The following is a 22,804-nucleotide window of genomic DNA, read 5'->3' on the forward strand; positions in this document are numbered from 1 at the left end:
CCAGTAACTGCTGCTTCACCTTTTCCCTTGAGTCTGGGATGCCAGCAGCAACCTGGCCCCACAGGCTGCACTACCCCCAGTTGGTTTTTTGAAACCTTCCCAGCGTCTTTGTAAATGGGCCTTTCATTAAATGCTCTGCAGTGACCCTACTTGAGCAAGCCGTTTCTTTCATTCTGGAACTATGATTATTGCAGATGAACAATAAGACAGACACAGTCCTGGATTTTTAAGAATTTCAGACTAATGTGACCAAAAATACCTTGACTTCTCCCATGATCTCTCTTCTGGTGTGAGACAGTGACATCCATAAATGTTCGCCAGCGTGGTTTTCCACGCCCATGCCTAGTGAAGCTGGGAAGCAAGGGAACTTCTTTCCTGCTCCCATTATGCCCCACGTAAGCCATATGTCTCATGAGGTCGCTTGAGGCCACCAGAGATGTGGACGTAGGAAGCTGGTGCCATTGGTCCATGACAGAGAGAAAGAGCCATCTGTTGCTAATTGTGTTTTCTGGCAGTACTGATGAATTCATGCTCCTGTGTGATTTGTGAGTTTATACCCCTGTGTTATCTGTGGACTCATGTTTATGAGACGAGGTCAGCTAGGTGAGACATTCTGGAGTGCTGGGCTGGCATCATAGCACTGGCTATGAGATCTTTTTAGGTTTCAATTTTCTAATAATTAAAAGGAGGAAATAGGAGTAGATTTTCTTGCAAGACCATCCATCATTAACACTCTCTTCATAACTAAAGTCTGCAGCTCTGGGTGCTCCCTATGACTATGATCTTATTCACTGAACAACTTGTTTTGGCTTACCAAAGACAAATTTAGGAATTAAAAAAAAAAAAAAAAGATTGTGTAAATCATACATCTAAGTTAGTAGCATGCCTCTTACCAAGTTTTATATCAAAGAGAAATATTTTAGTTACCTATTACTGTGTAGCAGCTTACCACAGACTTGGCAGCTTAAAACAGCACATACCTATTGTCTGATGGATTCTGTGATTTGGAACCTGGGAGTGCCTTAGGTCCTTTGTCTCAGGATGTGTCATACGGGTACAGTCACGGTATTGGCCAGGGCTGGGGTCTTGTCTGATGGCTTGCCTAGGAAAGGATCCACTTCCAGACTCATGTGATTGTTGGAAGAATTTCAGTTCCTTAAGGGTGGAGGGTCTTAGTTCCTGGCTGGCTGTTGGCCAGAGGACAACCTCAAGTCCTTGCCAGTAAGCCCACCTGATATGGCAACTTGCTTCAACAGAACCAGTGAGGAAGAGAGTCTGCTAGCAAGATAGAAGTCACAGTCCTATGTACCCTAATGATGCAAGTGGCATCCCATTACCTCCTACTGATTGTCAGTAGGTCACTAGCCAGCTCACATTCAAGGGGAGAGATTATACAGAGCATAAATAGCATGAGGTAGGGATCATTGGGGCCAGCTTAAAGTCAGCCTTTCACAAAAACTGCTCCACCCCCATGGGAAAAGAGTTTTAAATCCTGAGCTTTTCTGATATACTCAAAGGTTAGTTTATTTGTCAGAAATAAAAAGTGACAATGAAATGCAGTGTGGGACCCTAAATGAACATCTTGGTGATATTTGAATCGGGTCTTTACTTTAAGTAAAGATACTGTATGGTGTTAATTTCTTGGTTCTGATAATAGTACTGTAGTTGTGTAAGGTGGTTGCTTTGGGGGAGCCTGGATAAAGGCCACATGGAAACTTTGTGTATTATTTTTAAAACTTTTCTGTAAGTCTCTAAAAGTAGTTTGAAGTAAAAAGTTAAATAATAGATAAAATTAGCTACAGGACTGTATTGCACCACATGGAGAATATAGCAAATGTTTTATGGCCGTAAATCAAGTGCCATGCGTTTAGTTGCTCAGTCATGTCCAGCTCTTTGCGACCCCATGGACGGTAACCCACCAGGCTGCTCTGTCCATGGGGATTCTCCAGGGAAGAATAGTGGAGTGCCCTCCTCCAGAGGGTCTTCCCAACCCAGGGACTGGACCCAGGTCTCCCGCATTGCAGGCAGATTCTTTACCATCTGAGTCACCAGGGAAGCCCATAAATCAAGTATAACCTTTAAAACTTGTGAATCTCTATATTGCACACCTGTAACCTATATAATATTGTACATGAGCCATATTTCAAAAAAAAACTAAAAAGTTAGAAAAAAGTGATTTATAAAACCTAAAAATCCTTTAGCTATTATATAAGCCTACAATGTGCCTATAGCTTATTCAATAATTTTAACTTTATGTCTTTATCAGAGATATTTTTGCAGATAAAATTCTGAAAATTTGTGGGTGGGGAAATGGGCAGATGTTGGTCAAAGAGTACAGTAAAGAAAAATATATATATATTTGTAAACAGGAAATTTATTTGATAAATTTGCTTGAAATTGTATAGGTAAAATCTATAATTTTTTGTATTAACAGATAATTTGAGTAGCATTCCTAATGAAAATCCCCTAAAAACCTCATTATTAGTATATAGTAGAAGTATTTATATTTGTATGTATTTGTTTCAACAAAATTACAGAGGTAAGAATTTTCTGCTTAAGCTTTAGTTGAAATGTTTTAAGGGGATTTTGCATACCACCAAATACCCTTCAAATGTCCATTTAAAACAATCACCCTTTCTAAAATAGTGTCCTGATAGCCAAATCTGACTCCTTCCCTGTTATGAGCACTGTTTTCAGATGTCAGTCTGCTTGTTGCTTGGATATCAGCACTTACATGCCAAAATAGTGTGGTCTGTCTCAACACACTGTTCCACGTGATGAAAAGCAAAATGCTTCAACCCCTTGTAGGCACTTGAATTTCATGCAAAACAAGAACAAATGGCTCCTCATTTTGCTGTGTTTGAAAGGGCTGCTTGTTATTAATACCCCATCACTATTTCACATGTCCTCATCTGGCAATTTAAAGCCTATGGGTCTCTGTTGGTTACACCTCTTAAGAGAGCTATTTGGAAACACTCTAGACATTTTTCTTAGGCCCTATTTTTAGAATGGAAGGCCTAATGGTATTTTAATGTCTCTATATATTCCCAGATCAAGTCTCAAGAAAAAAAAAAAAATCTGTTACTTTTTGAAATTTAACAAAGCTGGTGGGATTATCACCACTCCTCTGAGAAGCATTGTGTTAAAGAGTGAATTTAGATTCACAGAATGTCAGTGGTAAAAGGACTGTGAAAAATCAGCTCTTCCAAACCCCTGACTTTTCGCATGATGAAATTGAGTCTTGTGTGACTGAACTGTTGGCAGGACCAGGCAGTGAGGAGCAGCCAGCAGCCAGCATGAGGAGTTCAGAGGGGTGGCTTATGCTTTCTTGCAGAAAGTAACTCAGCTGAGGGTCAGTGACAAGAAGTGAGCTTCTGAGTTAAAGACTCAGCTTTAGAGTGAAAGTGGTCTGCTGAACCCCTGTGTGAACCTTCATCGCCCTTACCATAGAAGGTTCTGAGCGAAGAAGTGGAGTGATCAAAGAATATGTGGGCTCAGAAGTGAGGAAAGGTCCAAGAAACACCTGGGAGAGTTGGGCCCCAAGTGCTACTCAGCCTCGCAGTGAATCTTCCCCACCTGACAATGTGGGATGACTTTTCCCTCTGTAAGTTGGCACCTGGAATTCCATCAGAGATTCCTTTGGTCCAGCAAGCAATCTTCTAATGATGCCAAAAACCTCTGAAGGGTGAAGTGTCCATCTATTATTATATACTACTCTGTGTTATTTTCATCTCTTTTCTTCTTTGAAAGTCTCATTTCAATCAGCTCACTTGGGGAATGTAGCTTTGATGGTAGGAAGGGAAAAAAGGTTCAGCAGCAAGTATAGCTTCCCAGGTGGTGGTAAAGAAACCTTCTGCCAAGCTGGAGACACAACTTTGATCCCTGAGTTGGGAAGATCCCCTGGAGGAGAAAATGGCAACCCACTCCCATTTTCTTGCCTGTAGAATCCCATGGAGAGAGGAGCCTGGTGGGCTACAGTCCTTGGGGTCACGAAGAGTCGGACATGACTAAGTGACTAAAACAATGATGCGCTGGTGGAGGTGGCTTTCCAGGTGGGGCGCTGGAGTGGGGTGGGCAGGATGGTGTCAGGACACTGGGACATGGGTCAGGGACTAGGAAGCAAAGGAAGAATGCTGAAACCAAGCCAAGCTTGAGTGGGCTCTTACACCTGGGAAAGAAAGAGAAACGCCTTCACCCTTTCCTAGTGTTTCTCAGCCCCTTGGCAAATACTGATGATTGGAGGTTAAGTAGAAGATTGTAGAGTGAAGGGAGAACCCAACCACGGTGTATATGGTTTGGTTCACTGGGAAAGTACATACCAGGTTTTGAATTAACCTTGAGTTATGCTTTTGGGACATACATTCCTAAAGCAAGGACTCATGTGTAATAGAGTAGTTAATAGTTCTTGAATTGGTTGGCCTGGGTTTGAATGCTGGCTGGGACACTCACTAACTCAGGGATCTTGGAAGAATCTCATATATTTTCTGTGCTTAAGTTTCTTTTTTTGTAGAGTAGAGATGCCAGTAATGGTATCGCTGGTATAGTACTGTAGTGAGAAATGAGTTAATGTGTATGTAGCACTTAGAGCCTAGCAAAGTAGAAGCAATTGCATAGGAATTCTGTGTTCCCCGTATTCCTCAACCACATTTCTTGGTTTTATTTGAGAAAATATGTAAGATCTCTAGAATAAGATCTAGGAAAGAAAATCTTTTCAAAAATGTTATTTAGGCAGAATTATCACTTCTGTGAATAACGTATCTCCTGAATGACAATCAGATGTCTCCTTTCCACTGAGATACTTGCTTGGACTAATTCGTATTTTATGTCTAAAGCTAATTCTTTCAAATGTAAAACTTCTTCTCACATCTTCACTAACAAATTTGGATACATGTTAATATAGTTATGTGAATATTAGGATTCTAAAAGTTACTCAATTTTAAGACAAGTTTCTAAGAAGGAAAAAAGTGCTTGTATCTAAATGTAATTGTTGAGTACTCTTTTCCCACATTTTTATATATAACAAGGCCTCACTCTCAAGATTCTTTCATAGACTTGATCCTTTCTGTTTTAACTCAGTGGCTGGCATATCCCTTTATGTTCCAGTGATCTATAGACAAATGAGTGGGGAATTATAAATGTGTGTGTTGGGTCAAGGAGTTCTTAAGGCCTAATTATTAGGTCCTTATGTGAGAATAAATGATATGGGATGGTAGATAGGGCATGCTGCTGCTGCTAAGTCGCTTCAGTTGTGTCCGACTCTGCGACCCCATAGATGGCAGCCCACCAGGCTCCCCCATCCCCGGGATTCTCCAGGCAAAAACACTGGAGTGGTGGGTTGCCATTTCCTTCTCCAATGCATGAAAGTGAAAAGTGAAAGTGAAGTTGCTCAGTCGTGTCCGACTCCTAGCGACCCCATGGGCTGCAGCCTACCAGGCTCCTCCTTCCATGGGATTTTCTAGGCAAAAGTACTGGAGTGGGGTGCCATTGCCTTCTCCGAGATAGGGCGTGGGTTGAATGTTAAAAATTGGATTCTCTTCCCGCTTTCTCTGTTATGAAGCTGTGTGTCTAAGAATCTCCCTAGACTTCCCTCAAATGAAGGATTTGAATGAGGTGTTGATTAAGGTTGCTTACAGATCTGATACTGTGTGATTCTGGAATTTCTCATTGACCCTACATTTTTAAGTGTGTGCTCTGCTTTGACTGACATGTACATTTTCTTTCCTAGTTTTCTTTCTTTTTTTTTTTTTTCTTATTAGTTGGAGGCCAATCACTTCACAACATTTCAGTGGGTTTTGTCATACATTGATGAATCAGCCATGGATTTACACGTATTCCCCATCCCGATCCCCGCTCCCACCTCCCTCTCCACCCGATTCCTCTGGGTCTTCCCAGTGCACCAGGCCCGAGCACTTGTCTCATGCATCCCACCTGGGCTGGTGATCTGTTTCACCATAGATAGTATACATGCTGTTCTTTTGAAATATCCCACCCTCACATTCTCCCACAGAGTTCAAAAGTCTGTTCTGTATTTCTGTGTCTCTCCTAGTTTTCTTAAAAATCATTTGAGATGCCTTTGTCAGATGACCAGCTAGGGTGAGAGGTGCAGTCCACTTTCTACAAAGTAGAAAAAGCTGCCTGGATCTGCAGGAGCCAAGTCCATGACCTTGACATTGTAGCGTCCCAGTCCCCAGACACAGGGCCTCGGATCCAGCAGTTTGATTGCGTGTCAGATAAATAAAGACAAACTCGGAGGCGTCATTACCTTACTGCTAGTGGACAGTTTGTGTTTTTCTATTTTGCAGAAGACAGCACAGAACTGAAAAGATAAATTACTGTACAAGGTTTCAGAGTTGCCATTTGTTTGTGTAATATTTTCTTTTCTAGGGAGACAGTGAAGGTTAGGGAACAGCTTCTCTCTGTCTGCCTCTCAGAGGGTTGATAAAGAAATGAGATTAACCTATTTTGTGATCTACTTCTGCCTTTTCATTTGGGGACATTTTCATGTTAATTTACTCCTTATGGCAGTAAGTAGAGCGTTTTTTTTGTTTTGTTTTTTTGGTTGACAGGTTTACTTAACACAAAAAAATCTCAAAAAAAAAGTCATTTTGGATAAATCCTTCTAGGAGAGAGTCAGATGATCTATTATGGAACTAGCTTATCCCCTCTAGAATCATGACAGTGAGGTGGCTAAAATGCTTGTTACAGGGTTGAAGGTTGTTGTTGACAATTCACATTGTTGGTTACAGTAAATATAAATTAAGGTATTATTGTAGCATGGGTGGCCAACTTTTCTTTAGTTTAATTATTATTTTGAGAAACAGTCTATAAAAACATTAATTTCCACCTTTCTCTTTTCTTCTAGTCATGGACTCCTGCCTTGTAGATCCTTCTGTGAGTCTGCAAAAGAGGGCTGTGAGTCAGTCCTGGGAATGGTGAATGCCTCCTGGCCCAGTTTCCTCAAATGTTCACAGTTTAGAAACCAAAGTGAAAACAGCAATGTCAGCAGGATTTGCTTCTCACCACAGCAGGAAAATGAAAAACAATGTAGGTGTCTGCATTTTGTTGCATTTTTTAAAGATTTTTATTGAAGTTCATGCTAGGAAATACACAAAAAATGCATACAGTACAATACATTTTAACAAAGTGACCAGACTCACGTAACTAGCACCCAGATCAAGAAATAGAATAATAACAGCAACCCAGAAACCCAACCTCTCTCCCAGTGATCTGACCCTCCCAAAGAGACCTCTACACAGACTCCCATCACCTCAGGTGACACTGCCAACCTCTGAACTTGATATCAGTGGAGTTAATCATACAGTACGCATGCCTTTTTTGTCTCACTCCATTTGCTCCACAGTATGTTTTAAAGATTCACTGTATTTTCATCTTCTTGTAGTTCATTCATTCTCATTTTTTATGGTATTCTAATACATTTTATGGGTTTCCCTGGTGGCTCAGTGGTAAAAAAAAAATTCACCTGCCCCTGCCTGCCAGTGCAAGAGATGCAAGTTCAATCCCTGAGTCAGGAAGATCCCTGAGAGAAAGAAACGGCAAACCACTCCCGTATGCTTGCCTAGGAAATCTCATGGACAGACGAGCCTGGTGGGCTATAGTCCATGGGGTTGCAAAAGGTCAGACATGACAGCAACTAAACAATAACATGTTTTATACCACAACATATTTTTCTACTCTGCTGTTGACAGACATGTGAGTTGTTTCCAGCTGCTGTGAATGGTGATACTGTGACTATTCTTGTACATGTCTTTGATGGAACGTGGAACTATGTATTTGCTCAGCAAAACAGTTTTTTAAAGAGGTTATGGACATTATATTTCTCCTAGCTATGAAAGTTGCACTTGCTCCAAATTCTCCCCAACACTGGGTATTGCCAGTCGTTTTCATTTGAGCAATTCTGATGGTAGTGTTGTGGTTTTAAGTTGCATTTTCCTAATGATTGGGGTTGAATTTTCAAGCTGTTTTGGTTATTTAAATATCCTTTTTTGTGAAGTGTCTGTCCAAGTATTTTGCCCATTTTTTGATTGGGTAGTCTGTCTGTCTGTTCCTGATTTGTAGCTCTGCGTGCATTCTGTATAGAAGTTATCTGTTGGATATATGCATTGTAAAGATCTCCCACTGGCTGGCTTACCTTTCCTTTCTTCTGTCAGTGTCTATTATGGAATAGAAAGTCTTAATTTTAATGGGTCTGTATTATTAATCTTTTCCGATCCTCAGTTTTCCAGATTCTCGTGCTACAGTATGTGAGAGTCTTTCTAAATTACTAGGAGGGCCCTTTGGCTTCCACAACATGAGTTACAGTTGCCTGGAGTTTTGAGTTCTTTTTCTAGAATATTGATGCTTAGCACTAAGCCATCCAATCCATTGTCCTTATCGTTACTTACCAAATACTTGGTAGGTCACCCCACTGAGTGCATTCCTTTCTGTAGGTAAAGTATTCCAGTTCACTTCTGATAATGATTTTAACAATTGGACCACGCCCTGGTGCCAGGGAATGTCTGTCTCCACCTGCCATCAATAATGGCAACTTCACTCTCATGCCAGCAGTGAGTGATCCAGATCAATAACCCCATCAGACTGGCTGCTTTCTGGGACCACTCCTGCAACTGTCACAAGCTGGGTCTTTCAGAAGCAGTCACTGAGATGGAATTTGTTGTGGAGGGTGTTTACTAGATAGCAGCACTTGTGTGAAGGAGGAGAGAGAAGGCGGGATTAGGTGAAGGCAGAAGCCGAAATGTGACCCAGGCCCACTGAAGCTTTGGCTAAATCTTCGGGAAGTTCTGGGGCTCATATGGTCTCAGGGACTTGTTCCATGTTGGGACAAGTCAGCCACGTCTTTATACCCCCACCTCAAGCCACCATTGGATGTGATCCTTCTTGGGAAGGATGTGCCCCTGTTTAGAGCCATTCTCTGCAGCTGAGGCTAAACCTGAAGCATCTGAAGCCTGTTAGCTGACAGTGGGGGAATCAGATCCTCTCCTGAAGGGCAGGAGTGTAGAGTGGGAACAGACCACATTGATCCAGTAAGAAGTGAACTGATTTTGCTCTGTGTTTATAAGACAGCATCAGTTCTGAGAGTGCATTTCTCTGGTGAGCCTTGCTGAGAAACCAAGGCATTTATTGCATTCTGCTCCTCCTTGGCAGTCCCAAGTTGTCATTTTTTTTTTTTTTTTTTGGCAGAGCAGCAAGATTGCTAGATTTCTGCTTGGCTTTGCAGAGGTTTTCTACCTAACTCTTTGGCTTGTTGCTCTTTACAGCAGAAGCCGTGAGGGGAAATCCTTCCACATGACAGGCCTGCCCTTCTCCGTGTCTCCTTTCCTGCTACATCCTTGGTGCCTAATTTCCCACTCCTCTAGTAGCGCCAAAACTCGAAGTTTTATCTCTCTACCTCTGTGGGTTTACCAAAAAGTTCTATTGGCTTCTCTGCCTCTTTGCAGGGGCCCTATGTCCAGACTCTCAGTTTCTAGTACTGTGCCAAGAATTGGCGAGTACCAAGGGGTAAAAGCATCCATACGCAGAATGTGACTGTTCGTTCTGCAGTTGTCTTCTCTCTGGATCTTAGCCACTCACATCTTAATAGTCTCACCAGCTATCAGAGACCTTTAAATGGATGTTTCTTGTGTTTCATCTGGCTTTTCCAGTTTTACTTGATGGGAGGGACATTGACCTGTCACAAGTTATTTATCCAAGCCAAAAGTAAGGGTTTGTTTATTTCTTTTTAACACACTGTACAGTAGAGGTCTACTGCTAAATTAGGATTCCCTCCAAAAGATTGTACATAGCAATAAACTACCAGAATGATGAGTGAGTGTACATGAAAAAGAAGCCCTTTTAATTCTTTTTCAGCTACAGTTCTTCCATTTACATAAGAACACTTTATTAGTTGTCATTTGGAAAAAGTAGCCTGATGATATAGGATTTAAGAATCCACTGAGAAAATTTGAAAATCAAAAATCATCAGTGTTCCATAACATGATGGTCCTAAAGTATCAGTTTTTAAAATCAAAGTAATACCAATATTCTTTAATAGCTCTAGGTGAAATGCCACTTCACATATGTTCCTCAAATATCAAAAGACAGTACAAATCTTTCCATCTTGGAAAAGATTGATGGTTTTGGAAAAGATCTGGGAAGATATATTAAAGAAATTTATGTTTTAAGAGAATAGAAATGTGCTAAGTACACTCATCTGAGATCCTCTATTTGTCAACCTTTTTAGAATTCTTTACTGTATTTTTTTTTTCCATGTAGAGTTAATTCTCTGAAAATGAGTCTGATAATCGGTGTTTGATACAGTATTTTCCTGGAATTTAAAATAATTTTTCCATCTCATGCTTGATAGATAAAGAGTATACTAGTCATCATAGGTATATTCATAGGGCATGTGTTAGGAAAGAACCTCTGTTAGCTGTGATATTTATGTACACATGAGAATATAATTTCTAGTGCACACACACATAGTTACTTAAAAATGTTCATAAACTAAGAATATTGTATGCCAGGTAGAAAAGTATGAATTGTATAATATTGCCTTAATCGTATAAGGGTTTATGCTGTAAGAACAGTTATGAATATAACTCATGAAGTCCTTTTCTCATTTTTTCACTTATTTAGTAAATATTCATTGAGTATTCAGTTCTGAGCATTGTTGCAGGTAATGTGAAAAAATAAAAGTAATTACAGTAACCATAATATTGGTTTATATCCACCTAGGGAGATGGTTCGCAACCACAGATAATCTTGCGACCCCTCCACCTGGGAATTTGGCAATGTCTAGAGATAATCCAGTTGTCACAGCTCTGGGGACAGAAAGAGTTGCTCCTGACATTTCGCAAGTGGAGACCCACTATACTGTGAAACATCCTTTAGGGCATGGGTCAGGTACCCACACAAACTGTTCGGTCCCAAATGCCAGGAGTGCTCCTTTTAAGAGACTCTGGGTTGGGCGTGATGTTTTGCAAGGTTCTTTTTTTTTTTTTTTTTAATTTTTTATTAGTTGGAGGCTAATTACTTCACAACATTTCAGTGGGTTTTGTCATACATTGATATGAATCAGCCATAGATTTACACGTATTCCCCATCCCGATTCCCCCTCCCACCTCCCTCTTGCAAGGTTCTTTATAGTAATAATAATAATAATACTTCTCATACTCCCTATCTTTAAGGAGTAATGGTTAATATTTTAAGGAGTGTTAAGCCTGATTTGGTAGATCTGTATATGAGAATGTGAGAGACAATGTAAAAAGAACATTGGTAACTCCATGTAACATGCTGACAGACAGACACTACAGAAGAACACAGGTTAAATGCCAGTGGAACAGAAGTGGAGTCAATGACACAGAGGAGCTCTGCATATTTGAAAAATGAAGGGTCTCACTTGACACAGAGGCAGCAAGGGGGTGTCCTGGGAGGCACTCGGCACTGAGGACCTGTGTTGGGTGTCAGGTGTCTATTTAGCCAGTGAAACAAGTGAGGATTAAAAGTTGACTCCCATCTTAGTTTTCTCCTTCCAACTCGTCAAGTCGTTTGCCCAAGGAAACAGCAACCTCGCGTTTACCTCGTGAACCCCGTTCTCCTTTCCAAACTGCTTTCGCAGCTGTTAGCTCACTTTGCTTCCAGAGTAAATCTCTGAGGTATTATCATCTTCATTTTATAAATTAGGAAACTGAGGTTCAGGAAGATTATCCCAAGATTATTTTAAATCAGCCCCCCAGTTCTGTTTTCATCCCGGGACTGTTCTGGGATTTGGTTATTAATCTTTGAATACTCCCCTCTGTTACAGCCTCCTTCTCACAAGAGCTTTCAAATGCCTTTTTAGACTGAGTTGAGCCAAAACTCACAACTTGTAACAGCTGCTTTTCCCAATGCACAGCTCTGTAAATTTACTTCATCTTGTCATAGCATCTTTTAAATCAGTCATGACTCTGAAGATATTTTGTTCTCATATGGAAGGCTACTCAGTTGTCTTACCCTTTCTATCTTATGCCTGGTCCCGTAAAGTAAATAATGTGCTAACGTGATAATGCTGTGGAAACTATTCTCAGAGGTTTTTAAAATAAACATTGGTGTGTGTTTCCATAGTTGAGTTGTGAGAACTCAGAGGGCTAAAGGTCAAGGTCCATCAATCATTCTGAGCTTTCTGACTAGTACCTTACTCTACCTTGTCTGAAATTGTATATGGAAAGTAGTTTAGAAATAGATCTCTGCTGCCATGAAAGAACTTCAGCTATTTATTCTTTCATTTTCCTCTTCCTTTTCCGAGTATCTTATTTGCTTTCTTAGCTTTGGTTGCTGAGATAAACCACTTCAGTATGTTAGCCCCAATATATTGTTGTCTCAAGATCCTAGTAAGACATAATACCCCCTTTCTCCTTTTGTATTGTGAATTTACTTGGGAAAATTACTTTCTTTGAGGTAGTGTCAATATTTTGCCAGAGGTAGATGAGTAGAGTTACCAAAATTAGCCACACACTTTTCATTACAATAAATAGTCAAATATAATGAGATTTTCCTAGAACCTCAAATTTTGCAACATTTATAATTTTAAATTATTGACAATTTAAATTATAAAAACATTTTCTTTCTTTGATATATAGTTGCTTCTTTTAAGGGCACCAAATCTAAATCTGAAGACTTGTTTTCAAGCCCTAGTTGTTTTATTTAATAACTGGATGATCTTGAAGCAAGTTTCATAAACCCTTTTTACTTCTCTTTCCTCAATTTTATTTTACAGTAGGAATAATATCTAGGTGGTAGAAAGGTATTATGGACTAAATAAAATAATGTATTTGAAAAAATTTTGGAATCCATAATGAACTATGAAAATATAAACACTTCAACATAACAGACATTTAGAAGCATGCTCTATGGACCATATAGTCAGTCAGGAAGTGGAAAGGAAAGATGGAATGCAGAACTTTTTTTAAAAACTTGTTTATTTGGCTGCATCAGGTCTTAGTTGCCCCTCATGGGATCTCTTTAGTTGCAGCATGTGAGATCTAGTTCCCTGACCAGAGATCCAGCCCAGGCCCCCTGCACTGGGAGCATGTAATCTTATCCACTGGACCAGGGAAGAACTGGATGCAGACTCTTTAAAGTGCTCACAAGCCCATGGAGAGCTAGGCAGATGAGTACAAAGGCAGAGCCTAAGACAAGAATTTAAGCACAAATCATATGTTTGGGAGAGGCATAGACCAGTGGAGGAGTGGGAAGGTGGTTCAAGGGATGGAAGATGGCCAGTAAAGGTAAATTATGAATCCAGCTACCATTGTGGTCAACTGGAGCTTAATGTCATGGTAAAATCTGGGAAACAGTGTATGATTTGTACAATATGGCTTTGAATTACCCCAGTAGAGGGGTGAGGAGCTGGGGGATACCCTTGCTTCCTTCAGCCTTTGAAGATGATGAGGATCTGCTACAGCCTATGAGTACTGCGTCCTGTGAGAGCAGGGACATGGGATGTGGAGGAGGAAGTCTGGAACCCGGCTGCACCCTGCAATGGAAGGCCTTGCCTCTGGTTATTTCTCCTTCCTCCGTGGCGCTCTCTGCCTTTGTTCCTAGAACACTGCTCTGTTTTGATCTGCTTCCCGTCCTCTGGCCACGCTCCAGTCTCTCCTCCTCTCCTGGCTCCTGAAATATTGATATTCCACAGAACTCTGGTCCCAACCCTCTGTCCTCAATATTCTATTCATTTTGTCTAGGAAACCTCATGGTTGCTCATAGCCACCTAAGTACTGACGACTCTTAAATCTGTCAGTTCATCCCCAATTTTATTCCACTCCCCCAGGCTGCCAACCTGTATTCCGAAGTCCTTGCCCCAGCCTCTCAAGCAAAGCTTTCCCTAGGTCTCCAGGAATTGCCATCCATGTTGCTGAATTCTATGGGAAGTTCTCAGTCTTCCCCTGACTTGACCTCCTGCAACTTTTGACACATTTAATCACTCTCTTCCTCCAAGATAAACCCTCTAGGCTTCCAGGTAGGTTTTCTTTCTACTTTTGGTCTGTGTGCATATTCAGCTGCGTCTGACTCCTTGTGACCCCATGAACTGTAGGCCACCAGGATCCTCTGTCCATAGGATTTTCCAGGCAAGAATGACTACTGGAGTAGATTGCCATTTCCTCCTCTAGGGGATCTTCCTGACCCAGAGTTTGAACTCGTGTTTCCTGCAAGTCTCCTACACTGGAGGCAGATTCTTTACCTCGGAGCCATCAACAGAATTTCTTTCTACTCTGGCCACCTATTTTCAGCCTCCTTTGCTATCTTCTACTCACTTCTCTCACTTCTAAACACTGGAGTGCCCCAGGGCTCATTTCTTGGATCACTCCTCTTTTTGATGATCTAACGCAGGCTCATGGCTTGAAATACCACCAGGCACTGCCATCTACCAGCATGGATCTCAAACCCGCACATCCTCCAAGCTCTGGGCTTGCATGTATATGTATGTTTGTGCTATATACTCACACCACACACATGTACACTCACACACTGCTTTCAGCTTTCGAGTTATTTCTACTCGAGTGTCTACAAAATATGGTCCTACATACTACCCTGATCTAGTATTGCCCCCACCCCTGCTCTCCTCCAAACCCTCCTCATGTTAGTAAATAACAACTGCATTCTTTTAGTTGTTTCAGCCAAAAGCCTTATATCATCCTTGACTTTTCTCTTTCTCTTCCATACCATATCTGATCTTTCAGAAATCTTACTGCTCTACTGTCAAAATATACACATAATCCAACCAGTGCTCACCATCTCCATGACCACCCCTGGCTCTGGTCATTTCAGTTCCTGCTTGGATTATCCTTCCACCTCCTTATTAGCATCCTTGCTTGCCGCAGCAGATTGTTCTCCATACAGAAGCAAAAGGGATCATTTAAACATTTACATCTCTCCTCTCCAAGTTTTCCCATCTCCCTCAATATAAAAGCCACTACCCCTACAACCTTCAGGGCACTCCATCAGTATCATTGCATCGCATGACTCCGGGGCGGGGCACCAGTCACACAGAAGTCAAGACAAACAGTGCCTCCTAGAGTTTACAACACAAACATCCTGCCCTTCATTACCTGGCCCCCATCACCTCTGATTTTTCTCTGAATACTCGCCTTTTTGCTCTTAAGGCTCCAACTCCTCTGCCTGCAATGCTCTTCTCCTAGAGATATCTTCCCAACTCTTTAAAGCACCTGTCTGTAGGGCTGAAACATAGAACATGTTAGGAGAGTGATCACAGAGAAGGGAAGGAAGAGAAGCCATAGGAATAACAGCTACTATTACCGTGGTGGTTATTTGGGCAGTCATAGAGATAAAGACTTGGAAGAACTCTTAATAAACTACACAATCAGCTTGTCCAGTACTTGAATTTCATTTGGCTGTGAATTGAAACGTGAAGGTTTTTAAAATCATTTAAAGCCCCTAACAATCTCTTTCCATCTATGAGCCATGAGGAATGCTCAGCTTGTGGATTTCCTCTGTTTACTGTGAGAGCCAGTCTTCTTTTGACTTCCCTCCTTCCCATGCCAGCTAAAGAAGCAGTGCCAAATAAAACATTTCTTGTTGAGCCTAAGTACTAGCTCTTCTCTTTGGGCTCAGTAATTCTTATTTGTAGGTCATTTGAGGTTAGGTGTCCATTCTTTGCCAGATGTTGCTCTGCTTGAGACGGCACAGTAGTTCCTAAAACAGAAACAGAGAGATGTCCTTTCCTCACCTCCGTTCACTCATTCTTCCTCTATTTTCAAGTTAATTGCATGGCTTGGAAGTTGATAACTCAGAAACCCAATATCATGGGTTGATCCCTGCGCATCTTACAGAATATTATTTTGTTCAGTGGCTGGCATCCACGTTTTGTTCATTATTGCCTCTTGCTATCAGAAATCCACATTTGTGGTCTTACAGATGATAATAAAATGCAGAAATGTTTATCAACAAAGCAAACGTTTGATTTTTTTTTTTTTATAATGTAATTATAAATTCATAGCTCTAAGCCTATTTTATTTTGGTCAGTAAGCAGTCTGACCACTCTACCAAGAATGCTGGTAATTCACATCTGAACAATCCAAAGCCTGATCTATTTTAATTCTATCTCCAGCTTTATATCTCTATGTTGATCAATGTAATCACAGCAGATACATCTTTATAGAACCAGGTAGTTGAATAAAATTGCTGGTGGTTTTTTTTTCACACAATAAAAATATTAGCTTAGTTCTGTTTCATATTTCTCTCTAAAAATTCCCAAGACTGGATACTACCTCTGTCCTTTTGATGGACATACCTCCTTACGCTCAGTCAGTTCTCCTTGAAAATGAGCTCCAGGAACGTGGCAATTTCCTGATAATTGAGACATCCTAGAGTTTGAACTCTACACTCTGGGCCACCCACTGAAACTAATGCATGATTCGGAATCATCTCATCAAAGTCTGAATCTCTTCTGAAATTGCGACTTCGTTATGCCAAATAGCATCACAATCTTCATAACTTCAATTCCATTGAGCTCAGCAGTTGGGAAGTAATTGCCATCTCCATTTCATCTGCTCAATCCATATGTTTATTTGGTGTCTAAACCTCTGTACACATTTAAACAAAATGAGCTAAATTCATATTGAGGAGGCTGTGTATGTAACATAGTATTCAGAGGTATGGTCTTCCAAATATTTTTGCTTGTGGGACCCTAAAAGGATTTTGAAAAATTATATACCCCTTTCACAATTTTAAGTTAATATTTAAAAACTTTAAATCATGAATGTAAGCAGTTGACAGCATACAATCTAAAGGATATTATAATAATTGACATTTTAAAAATGAAACTGTTATATTACTCTTTTAAATGTGTTCAGTGAAATTTAAATACCATAGTGACTTGTCACTCACAGCCGTTCAAAATTTGCAAGCTCTTCTTTTAATATTGGACAAATATTACATAGCTTCTCTTTTCACACTTCTATTTCCCTTTGCTCACAGAATTTCATTCTGGTGTATTCTTTTAATGTTTATAATTATTTTTGTCACCTTAGAAAAAAGCCATATATGAGAGTGGAAATTATTACTTATAAAAAACTTTTCTCACTTATGAGACTGAGTGTTAGCATTTTGATTAACTTACTGTAGTAATTGTGACTTAAGTCTATTATGTGTTTATAAATAATTACTAAGCTTAAATGTGACATTTGTTGGAAATTCATCTCTCATTGTGTTAGATGGGATGATTTCTTTTAAAACTGGTTTGTGTAGAAAGGAACAGAGTTTGGCATCAATTCCATTTCTACTTTTTTTGTCTTCTGGATTGTAATGACTTAAAGACTTATTCACATAATTAAGTACAAGGAGTTTACCATAATAATGGTCTTCAATTATTTGAACAACTTTCCAGGTTAATATCAAAAGTCACATAGTAATAATCTACCAGTGAAATTATTAGATTCTTTGTTTGATTCTTCTCCTATTTTTTAAAGTGAAAACTGGAAGGCACCTAACTTGCCCGTGAATTTATCATCCTCTCATTTAGAGCCTTCACGGTCTCAGTTTCTGATAACTTTACCAGGATTTATCAAACATCTATTTATTTTATTTATCTAACATCTTTCAGTTAGATCACTTTATTTAACTCCATATACTGAGAAAGAATTGGGAGACTGAAATATTGTTAGTTTCAATTTATCTTTGATAATACAATAATTTTGATGAAAAACTTTATATGCTATCATATGCATTAAACATATGCATCAAAACTTTGAAGCTGTTTATAGAATTTACCTAAGTGGTAAAGCCAAACTTCACCATCAAACTAATTGGCCAAGTTAGAGTGACTTTCTGACAGAAACAAGCTGTTTTTAGTTTATATTAGTGTGTTGGTATGTGTCCGTGTGTAAAGTGTCTTACTTTGCTTAATTTACACAATGAAGTTCAGTCTTTTCTTGTGTGCAGTTCTGTTAACTCTAACACATGCGCAGATTCATGTGACCATTAACGCGTCAGGATGCATGGCAGTCGCATTACCCAGAATGCGTGCTCATGTGATCCTTTGTGGTCAGACCCACATCCCAACCCCACTATCTGTGCTTCAGACTTTCAGTCACACTTTTCCAGGATGTCATGTAAATAGAATCACAGTATCTTTTGAGACTAAACTTCTTTCACTTACAGTGATACCTTTAAGATTAATTCATGTTGTTACTTGTATCCACTATTAGAATTATTTTTACTATTAGTATTTAATTTCTATGTATGATGACTAACTTGTTGTAGGACGTTTATTTTTAATGCATGCCTGTACCCCAAGCTCAAGCAAGTTTTCCCAAACCTCATCCTGCGTGGCCCCCAGGACTCAGCGCCCCTGAGGTGACATGTCCTCTTAGCTGCCTCCTCTGCAAGATTCCCAGCTATGGCCTAAAGGACATTTTTTATTTCCAACTTTTAGCGATTATGAATATTATTGCCAGCCATTTGCTTAAATTTTTTTAAGCAAATTCCTCCAGGATAAACACCTAGATTGGTAAGTGTTTTATTATATAGGAATTGCCAAACTGTTTTCTAGACTGGCTGTTTTGTTTTGCTTTCTCACCAATAATGTATGTGCATTCCAGTTGCTCCATAATCTCACCTGTGCTTGGTATTGTCCGGTTGATTTGTATTGCTTTTGTGCTAGCTATTCTAATAGGTATGGAGAGGTATCTCATTGTAGTTTTAATTTGCATTTATTTAGTGACTAGTGAATGAGCGGCTTTAGCATGCTGATTTCCCATTGGTACATCTTTTTTGGTGAAGTGCCCATTCATTTCCTTTGCTCATTATTTTCTCCCCCTGGGTTGTATTTCTTATTGTTGAGTTTTGAGAGTTCTCTGTGTATTCTCGGTGGCAAGTCTTTTATTGATTATGTGATTTGGGAATGTTTTCTCCCAGCCTACACCTGTCTTCTCATTCTCTTCACATTGTCTTTCACTGAGCATACATTTTTATTTCAATGAAGTCTATTTTATCAAATCTTTTTTTGTATGTTACATGCTTTTGTATCAAAGAACTCTTTGCCTTATGTATGTACCTGAAGATTTTCTCTTATAATTTCTCCTGAGACTTTTATACTTTTCATTTTATTATGAAATATGGTGAGTTAAATTTTGCATAAAGTATGAAGTGCAGGTCAAGTGGTATTTTCTTTTTGCAAATTGATCTCCAATTTTTCCAGGAGCACTTGTTGAAAAGGCTATCCTTTCCTCCTTAAATTGCTTTTGTACCTTTGTTATATTAATTTACCATATTCATGTGGATCTGTTTCTTGACTCTACTCTGTTCCATTCTGTATCTATCCAAAACCATGTCATCTTAAGTAATATAGTTTTATAATAAGTGTTAATATCTTGGTGGTGTGAATTTTTCAACTGTGTTCTTATTCAAAATTTATTTTCAGTTCTAGTGCCTTGCCTTTCTGTATAAATTTTAGAATCAACTTGTCAAAAATCATGCAGTGATTTGACTGGAATTGTATTAAAGCTATAGATCAATTTAGGAAGATATCAATTTGATATCTAAATCATATTGAATCTTTAAGCCATAACCTTGGTTTATCTTACCATTTATTAGGTCTTCCTTGACTCTGTTATCAACATTTTCATTATATAGATTTTGCATGTATTTCATTGGATTCTTTTAGAGCTGTTATAAAAGGCATTATTTTTTATATTGGTCTCCTATTTTTCACTGGTCGTTATGGTAAACAGAATTATAAGATACTCTCCACTACCCTAGAGTACTCACTCTACCTGTATAATTTCCCTACTTGTGAATGTGGACGTGAATTGTGTATATGCTATGACTGTCACTTCTGTTATATGTCCCAGCCGACTTTGAGAAAGGTAGAGTATGCATGGAAGGGCTGACATAATCATTTGTACCCTTAAACTCTATTCTTGGTTCCTGAGAGTTTTTATTATGAAAGATATTAAATTTTATCAAATGCTTTTTTCTGAGTCTGTTATTTTGATCATTTGGTTTTTCTTTAGTTTGGCAATCAGGTGATTACATTTAAAAATTTTTTTGTATGTTGAACTAGCATTGCTTCTGAGTTTAAACCCCACTTGGTTGATTTTTTTGTGCCTAAATATGATTTTCCTTGAATTTATTCTATCAGGTTGACTGAAAAGTTCGTTTGTTCACTCTGAACGAACTTTTTGGCCAACCCAATATTAGGGGGCTGCTGTGATTCTAAAGTCTAAATTTATATCTTTCACTAGATTTAGGAAGTTATAGTCATTTATTTGTCAATTTTCTGTACAAATGTTTCTCATTTCCTTCTTGGATTTTAATGACATCAGTGTTAGATCTTTTTATAGTACCCAGCTGGTCCCTAAACTTATGTTCATGTTTTTTTTTCAGTCTTTCTTCTCCCTCATGCAGGTTGGATAACCTGTTAATCTGTGCTCAAGTTCACTGGCTCTTTCCATTGTCATCTCTGTTCTGCCATTCTGTGGCTCTTAAAAAAAAAGGAACTTAGTTATTGTATTTTTTTAGTTCTAAAATTTCTACTAGATTCTTTCTTGAAGTTGTTATTTCTCTACTGAGAACTTCTATCCTTGCACTCATTTCAAACCTGTTGACCATCACTTCATGGAGCATGTGTATAATAGCTGCTTTAAAGGCTTCGTCGAGTAATTCCAACATCTACGTCGTCTGAGAGTTGGTGTTTACGTTTTCCCTGGGGTGCTGAGAGTGTTCTGCGTTTCGGTTTGCCAGCAGATTCTGGATTGCCAGGGAGGCATCTTGAGTGCACTGTGAGGTTCTGGGCCCTGTTAGAGTTCTCTGGAGGATGCTGCTTTCTGCATGCGTTCTGTTGTTCCATGGTCACCTGACCCACTGGGGTTCAGGTCGTAAGTTCCGGGGTACCTTCTGTGGGCTTTGGTTCCAACGTCAGTTTAGTTTTCAAAGACTTTGTTGTGCCTCTTGGATCCTTCCCACATGTATGCCTCCTGTGGACCAGTCTGGTACCTGGGCCATGCCTACATTGCAGTTTACTTCTCAAAGCTTTTGGCATCATAGTTCAAACCATTTTTACAGGTTCATTCCCAGGGAATATGCTCAGGACTTCATACACAGCTTCCTCCTCTGTGGCCTCCTGGAAACCCCCTAACTCCCAGGGACCCTTCCTCCTGTTTTTTGTTTAAAAAGCTGTAGTTTCATCATCCATTCAGTGTCATATCCACCTCTGGGGCAAATACACACTCTAGGCTGTCGCTGTCTCCCCTGTTGCAGGCATGCTACTTTATTACTGGGACCTCCCTCCAAAGGAGAGTTACAAGCAAAGACACCTCGGGGATTTCCCTTTCTCTTTGTTTGGCAGGGACCCTCCCTCCCATTTCTCTGACCAGGGAGAGAGTTTCTCTTGACCATGCCTGCTACATAGTCCCATAATTTTACTACCCTGATTCTGTGTTGTAAAATATGGGTGGAAAAAGAAAAACCCTAGAAAACACACTTCATTATTAGTCTTTTTTTTAATTGAAGTATATTTGGCATATAGTATTATATTAGTTTCAAGTGTACAATGTAATGACTCGATATTTGTATTAGTCTACTTTAAGTCAAGTTCCCTTTTCAATCTGCCTGTTATTCCTTCCTTTTCAGATACCAAAGATAACTTGCTTTATGTGTTTTGTTGACAATATTCAGTTATAATCAGAGGGGTAATGAGGTAGAATATTCTTATTCCACCTTAACTGGAGCTAGAAGCTTAGAATCTCACTTTCTCTCTCTAATTTTAAGATACGTGTTTAGGTAGACAGACAGACAGAACTCAAGGCTTTGAGGCACATTGGCTGTCTGAAGGGAATAAGCACTCTTGCCTTCAGCACTGCTTCTCTATGCTCTGTCAGCTTTGCCCATCAAGAGGTTTTCCTTAAGAACAATGTATTCTCTGACATTTGAGGGGTGAGGATGCAAGACAGCTAAAGGGAAGGTAGTCTGTATTGTCTACTGTTTGGAACTCCAAAGGTTTCATGCTTTAGGATTATTTACCACTGCAGGCTTGGAATGGATAAGAGATGTGTTTTTATTTGTTTCAAGTCATTCACGGGACATTCCGAAAGGGGAGGTGAGAGAAGAAAAACTGATGGTTTCATCCTTGCATGTGGCCTCAAGTAAAGGCAACTGTAGTAGAGAGGGAGTTTAAGGACATGGAAATTGATTCCCTTAAAAACCTGCCCGTATGTGCCCTTGGAAAGTCTTTGCCTACCCTTAGGGAAGGCCCGCCGCACTTAGGAGATGGCTGTTGTAGAATCATACAGGCCTGGCCACTATCTTGGTTCTGCTTCTTTCAGTGATAATCTGAAGTTGGAAACAGACACATATTGTGTAGATATGAATCACAAGTGACAGAAAAGGATGTGTACATGTACAAGTGACAACGTTAATATGTGTGGAAGTGATAGCATTAGTGATATGTGATAAGTATGTGATAGTTCCCAGGTGGCACTAGTGATAAAGAACCCAACTGTCAATGCAGGAGACGTAAGAGACACGGGTTCCATTCCTGGGGTCGAGAAGAGCCCCTGAAGGAGGGCATGCAACCCACTCCAGTATTCTTGCCTGGAGAATCCCATGGACAGAGGAGCCTGGCGGGCTATGGTCCATAGGGTCGCAAAAAGTCAGACACAACTGAAGTAAGTTAGCACACATGCACGTATCACGCACAGAAAAGTGCTGAGTAATTGTGAAGGTGGAATAGTTAGAGGCTGGTGGGGCTAATCTATGGAAATGGCATTTTGATAGAGATTTGTAGAAGGGGCGATCAATTGCTTTTAAGTTA

At 39.7% G+C, this 22,804-nt stretch overlaps 1 protein-coding gene across 7 annotated transcripts in view; it reads left to right on the forward strand.

The window, feature by feature from the left end:
* Positions 1-22,804, forward strand: part of CORIN (corin, serine peptidase) — a 263,542-nt gene that overhangs the window by 113,936 nt on the left and 126,802 nt on the right. For all 7 annotated transcript variants that reach the window (XM_043438349.1, XM_043438343.1, XM_043438344.1 and 4 more), the window contains one exon: positions 6,863-7,044. In XM_043438349.1, coding sequence (XP_043294284.1) covers positions 6,863-7,044 — 182 coding nt within the window. The remainder of the gene's footprint in view (positions 1-6,862; positions 7,045-22,804) is intronic.

Source organism: Cervus canadensis, chromosome 19 (assembly GCF_019320065.1).
Source record: "Cervus canadensis isolate Bull #8, Minnesota chromosome 19, ASM1932006v1, whole genome shotgun sequence".
Lineage (NCBI taxonomy): Eukaryota > Metazoa > Chordata > Mammalia > Artiodactyla > Cervidae > Cervus > Cervus canadensis.